At 38.8% G+C, this 6,000-nt stretch overlaps 1 protein-coding gene across 3 annotated transcripts in view; it reads left to right on the forward strand.

Annotated features, from left to right (window-relative positions):
- The window catches only part of astn1 (astrotactin 1), a 371,670-nt gene that overhangs the window by 355,051 nt on the left and 10,619 nt on the right, over window positions 1-6,000 (forward strand). For all 3 annotated transcript variants that reach the window (XM_072440945.1, XM_072440947.1, XM_072440948.1), the window contains 3 exons: window positions 334-469; window positions 1,910-2,010; window positions 4,661-4,844. In XM_072440945.1, the coding sequence (XP_072297046.1) occupies window positions 334-469; window positions 1,910-2,010; window positions 4,661-4,844 (421 nt within the window). The remainder of the gene's footprint in view (window positions 1-333; window positions 470-1,909; window positions 2,011-4,660; window positions 4,845-6,000) is intronic.

Here is a 6,000-nt window from a genome sequence, read left to right on the forward strand (position 1 = left end):
TGTTTTAACTGTTTTATTGGGTTATTTAAAAATGTTGACACCTACTTCATGTTTAGGGCCATGTGTTATTTTTACATTGAGAGGAGTCTGGTTTAAGGTGTTAAGGACATGTGCTCTTGTGGTGTGAGAAATTCTGGTACATTTGATTCTAATAAAAATGTGGGTGGACATCCAGCTAGTTAATTTGAGCATAAATACTGTAGGTATGGTACTCTTAATCCCTGGAACATGACGTTCTGTACATTTGTTGCATCAACCCAACAAATACGTTTATTGGAGGCAATAGGTGAAAATATAATGTGTTTAAATGTGTTGTATGTTTTTGTGTTACAGAAACCCTTCTTAGCTTTGTGGATGACATCTTGTCTGGTGCCAGGTCTCCTTGTGTGATGCTGGGGGACATTCCCGACCTCCTCTCCTCCTCCATCAGTCTGATCGTCCGCTGCCTCGAACCCGACACCACATACATGTACGTGCACTGTGGAAATGATTTCAAGATTATTAAGTATTGGAGTAATAACTAATATAAACGTGTATAAGATAAGATAAGTCTTTATTTGTCCACACAATGGGGATATTTTGGTGTATGTGTACCTTGTGTAATATTATATATTATTATAATATAATGGCCCTGCAACGAGATGTCTCCTGTCCAGGGTGTACCTAAGGCCCAAAGTCACTGGGATAGGCTCCAGTCACCCGCAACCCCTAACGGGAAAAAGCGGTAGAAAATGAATGAATGAATGAGTTATAATATAAGACGGATTTCCTTTTAAATGAAGGTTACATCTCTGTTCATCCTGATGTAGTTCATGGCTTTAATGCACACAATTTGCCTTATTCTTGGAGGAGACATCAGTTCATTTATCTTCACTGAAAGCCTCACATACTTGACTGACCACTGGCTGTTTGAGATGGACAGCACATCCTGTTTATAACAGGACACGTGTGGTTTAAATCAGAGGAAGATGGGGCTGGTGCACTTTCTTTGCTGATAATATCAGAAAACTGCATTTCGTCACTTTAAATATTTTCCACACACATTATAGGCTATAATCTATGTAGATTTAGTTTGAAAGTTGGCAGGGTCAAAGAAAGAAAGAAACACATTTTGATAATTTACCTTGGTTATGAATGCTTTTTATTATTTTAATTTTTCTCCTTATTCTCTGACTTTTTGCAGTTCTAAATTCTAAATTCAACCTACAGTTGTTATGTATGTGAACACTATGTGAGCACCAGAAGCTTTCAGCGCTTTGATAAGACGAGTTCCAGCTCCTCTCGCGTGGCCCGACACCTCATTCATCTCCTCTTATCTGCCCCATATGGGCCTACACACATTACAATATAGGACTTTCTACTAAAGCTTTAGAAAGGTCACAAATGTATTGTGTGTTTAAGTCCATAGCACATGTGTGTTGGAGGAAGCAGACATCATACTGTGCATGTACGTCACCAGGCTAGGTGTCAATAGGGTGTTGAAAGTATGCAGACAGGGCAAACTGCATGATTGTTAAATACTGCCTTAATGTCTTTATGCATGTTAATGCATGCATGTGGTAAATGTGCTACCACTGCTAATGTGCCATCACATTTGTGAGTGGGTGTAGTTGTGGATTCAGACACTGGGGGGAGATGTGCTTTCAGAGAAATTAGGCTTTGTTCTGTGGAGCGATAATGTATGATGGACAACTACATTTGCCATGACTGGTTTCGACACTTACCATAATTACAGGTTGAAACTCAAGTTCGTATTTGTATATATCTACTACAGGTACAGATGAAGAGTAGATTCACCTACACGGATAGATTTATTCAACTGGAAATAGTCAGTGGAGATTTTTGAAAGGACAAACATTTCCCATCCAAACTCAATGTCAATCAATGTGATTTTTGTTTGTGTGTTTAGGTTCCGGCTGTGGGCAGTGGACACCACAGGCCGCCGCTCCAGTCCGAGCGAGGTCACCATCAAAACGCCCTGTCCCACTGTTGATGACGTCAAAGCACAAGGTGAGAGCGAAGAAAATGAATGAATCACTGGTTACTGGTCCACTTTTCAAAAATAACCAAACTATTTGCCATGATTTTTGTAGAAAGTTTTAAGACACATTTTACAAAATATTGTTTGTGAAATGTGTCAAATTCAACAAAAAAATGTGCAGTTGCTGTGTTGCAGTAATTAGTTGTCAGTTTGGTGAGCATAGGATATTAAGGTTCAAAACACTAAAATGTTAAAGTTAAGGTATACTTTATTAATCCCCGTGAGGGAAATTAATTCTCTGCATTTGACCCATCCTTCATTGCCGCTGGGTCGACCTGTCAGGAACATTGAGCTGCCGTACAGCCCTTGCTGCTTGGAAGCCTATCTCTTTGTGTTTAGCTTTCGTCAGGACTACTCTAGCTGTAGGATTTTACCTGTGGTGCATGCTTTTGGGTTGATAGGAGAAACCGGAGTACCCGGAGAAAACTCACCCTGACACAGGAATGCATGTAAGCATGCAAACTCACGACCTTTCTGCTTTGAGGCTTGAGGCTATTGTGCAAATCACCATAGTGGCCTTTGTAATGACTTAGAAAGTTAAATAGATTACAGAAAAAAGAGAGGATTATAGGATTTCCTCAGGTACTGACCGGTGAGATATATTTTATAATCAATTAATAGTGTTAGAATAACTTTGCAATAGTGAACTCAAACTCTAAGATTGTCTGGTGGAGGGTAGGCCATCTGATTGTCTCCATGGAAAATATCATTGTTTTGTTTGGTATGTTCCACATGGTATTAAACCATAGACTGTATATATCATTGGACAAAGTGAAACCATACTCTTTGGCTCCACCCAGTTGAAGCCTGCGGCTCATGTGGAGCAATATTTGGATGCATGCCAACCACAGAGCCAATCAGGAGCAAGGTTGTATGACCCTTCCTGCCTGTGTCACTGTTACTTCTACTTCTGTCCATGAAGATGGAGAGTTTATTGCCATATGTGTGAAAATTCTTTGCAGACCATTTCTATAGAGAAAACCAGGTGATGATCCCTGCAACAAAAAATTATCAAACAAACAAACTTAATTTAGTGTGTAAAGCACTTTTTATGGATAGTGCTTCACAGTCGATTAAAAGCATTCCCGTATCCCACCCAACTACCATTAAAACATTTAAAAAACAGTCAAAGAACCTATTTTAGAATCTGCCTTGATTTTAAAATACCATGGCAGAGATTTTAAAGTCAGTGTGATTCTGCCCTCTGATCTTAGTCAGGACATGTGCTGCTGAATTTTGTGGTAAATGATTTTCTCATTTTTAAATCTAAAATACACTTTTTGGGAAAACCAAAAAGCAGAGAATTACCGCAATAATCAAATTATGCATCAGCATCTCCATGTTTGTCAGAGAGAATGGGGTGGTCTCCGGTTATGTTCTTTAAGTGATAAAACCCTATTTTTGTGATCTTCTTATTATGTGGAATAAAAGTTAGGTCAGAGTCAAAAACAACGGCCAGGTTTTTTACTTTTGGCGATGAATTGAAAGATTGTGCTTGTAGTTTGGAGAAAAGATTCTCTATCTGGGCCTCAGGACCTGACTAAAACTTCAGTTTTGTCCTGGTTGAGCTGGAGAAACTTTGCTGCCGTGCAGGATTTGATGTCTAAAAGACACGTATATGTAACGCTGCATATCCTTCGCCCTTCGAAGCAACCGCTGTTGTGAGTTTAGGCGTTACAAAAAATGTAATGTAAATGTAATGTAAATGTCTGTCCCCACATTGCCCTGTAATATGCAAATTCTACACTGTAAAGGAATATCCCATGATTAATGCACTGCTGTTGGAGTGCGAGCCTGTAGCCCTGTGCTCCAGACAGTAATGTGTTATACTCCCGGGCATTTGGTTTTAATGCCTGGAATACATGAGCGTTGGTGTAAAATCTGATACTTCCACATATGAGCACACTTTATTAGCGCTAACAGCCAAAGCAGGTGGATGCATTCCTGACCCGATGAGGCATGTTAGCCAGTGAACATTCGTCACTCAGACCACAAATTCCTTCCATTATTTTATCTTTGATTTATTTCTTTTTCACAATTTTAATACCCAGAGTCTAATACACAGAGCCATCTGTCTTATTCATTTTCGTGAAAAAATGGGCAGAATAACCTACCAAGCTGTGCACACTAAGAACATTGGTGCACTATGTAACTTGCTGTCTCCTTGTATGCCAGTGCTCTGCCTGGAATGTTTTACAGTATGACATTGCACGTGTCTACATTCTATTACAGCTGTTGTTTTATTGTTTACAAAAAACTTTAATGTCATACTGTGGAAAATTCTAAACAGAGCAACAACATCTCCGTGGAGACAAATAGGTGGCGTTACCTTCAACCCGGAAAGGTCGCATAATCAATACATTCAAGTGTTTTCAGGTGGTCTGATATTGATGTATTTAATACTTAAAGGAGACATATGGGTTTTTTCAGCTACTTATTATTGAGCTATAATATAATACATTTGGTTTATTGTAAACTGCAATACTGATCTAAAACGGCTTAATCATAGAAACAGGTCCATCAACTTTTACATGTCACGTGATGAGGAAACATTTAAATAAGGTTGATTTTGGGTAATATGTCACCTTTACTCCTTGTCTGTCTGTGTCTAATCTTTAGAAATATCTGATAAGATCTACAACCTGTTTAATGGTTACACCAGCGGGAAGGAGCAGCAGACGGCCTACAACACCCTAATGGACCTGGGGGCACCCACTCTGCACCGGGTGCTCTACCACTACAACCAGCGCTACGAGAGCTTCGGCGAGTTCACCTGGAGGTGCGAGGATGAGCTCGGACCAAGGTAACATTGAACTTTTTAACTTTTTAGTTGTTTTTAAATGATCTAAATCCCTTATCTGTTGAAATCAGAGTTACATAATAAGGAAAAATATGTTTCGGTATTAGATGCAATAAGACTCAGTTGGTTTGCCCTATCTGACCTCAAATCTCAGATGCACTATTCTGACAAACTGTAAATTGTCTATATTCAGACCAAGTTATTTTATTCGTAAATTCAGAATGTTATGCATGCCCTTTTCGATAATATTTTGCTTTTATTTTTATTGCTTGTTGTATGTTGCTGCACCTTAATGCCAAAGCAAGCTCCAAGTTTGTGAATTCTGTTCACTGACAGTGACAATAAAACCCCTTCTGATTCTGATGAATATCTATGCTGTGTCAAAAAGATCGGTTTAGAGTTCCAAATTGGGCCAGAGCCTCAATAATAAGTCATAAAAACACAAGGGTCTCTTGACTTGTTGCATAATTTAACATGTTTCTTTGTAAGATATTGTTTTCCTTTGGAGGCCAATAAATTGAATCTATTCTTGGCTCAGTGTATCCCTCATGACACCTGTTTCAGCACCTGATATTTCAAGTGAGAGGAGACACTCACAGCAAGGCAGCAGGATGATGATACGATTTATCCCTTACCCATTCCAGGTAGATTTGATCTGAGCTGTTTGAGATCTGGCTTATTCAATGTTTTTCATTCATTATCCTAGTATTGTACTGATCTGATTTTGCAATATTTTGTCCTCCTCCTGAAAACAAAACAACTTTTTTAAGATATACTTATTTATCGGCTCATTACTCGATCACTTGGATGAGATTATATGTTTTTATTGGAGAACAAGTCTCATTATTTAAGATTCCTCAAATGGACCTGATCCGCCCACACAGAGTTTTATCCGCGCTCACCTTAACCCGGACCAGCCTTTCGTTATTTACTGCAAGAAAAAGACCCGCGTGACACCAAAAGGAAACAAATATTATCTTTCAGCATTTAGTGATAGTTTTGTTTTTTTAATTAGTCCTTGTAAAGAACAGGGGCTTTAAAAATAAAAAAACATCCTAGACTTAAGGCCTCTAAGCCCTTCTGCTCTGCCAATGTGAGAAGCCACCCACAACTGCTAATGGGAATAAAATGAATGAGAGATCGAGTAGTAATTCTTTAT

The sequence above is a fragment of the Eucyclogobius newberryi genome, unplaced genomic scaffold, assembly GCF_026437365.1.
Source record: "Eucyclogobius newberryi isolate DKJ021-1_F unplaced genomic scaffold, fEucNew1.0.hap1 SCAF_12, whole genome shotgun sequence".
Classification (NCBI taxonomy): Eukaryota; Metazoa; Chordata; class Actinopteri; order Gobiiformes; family Gobiidae; genus Eucyclogobius; species Eucyclogobius newberryi.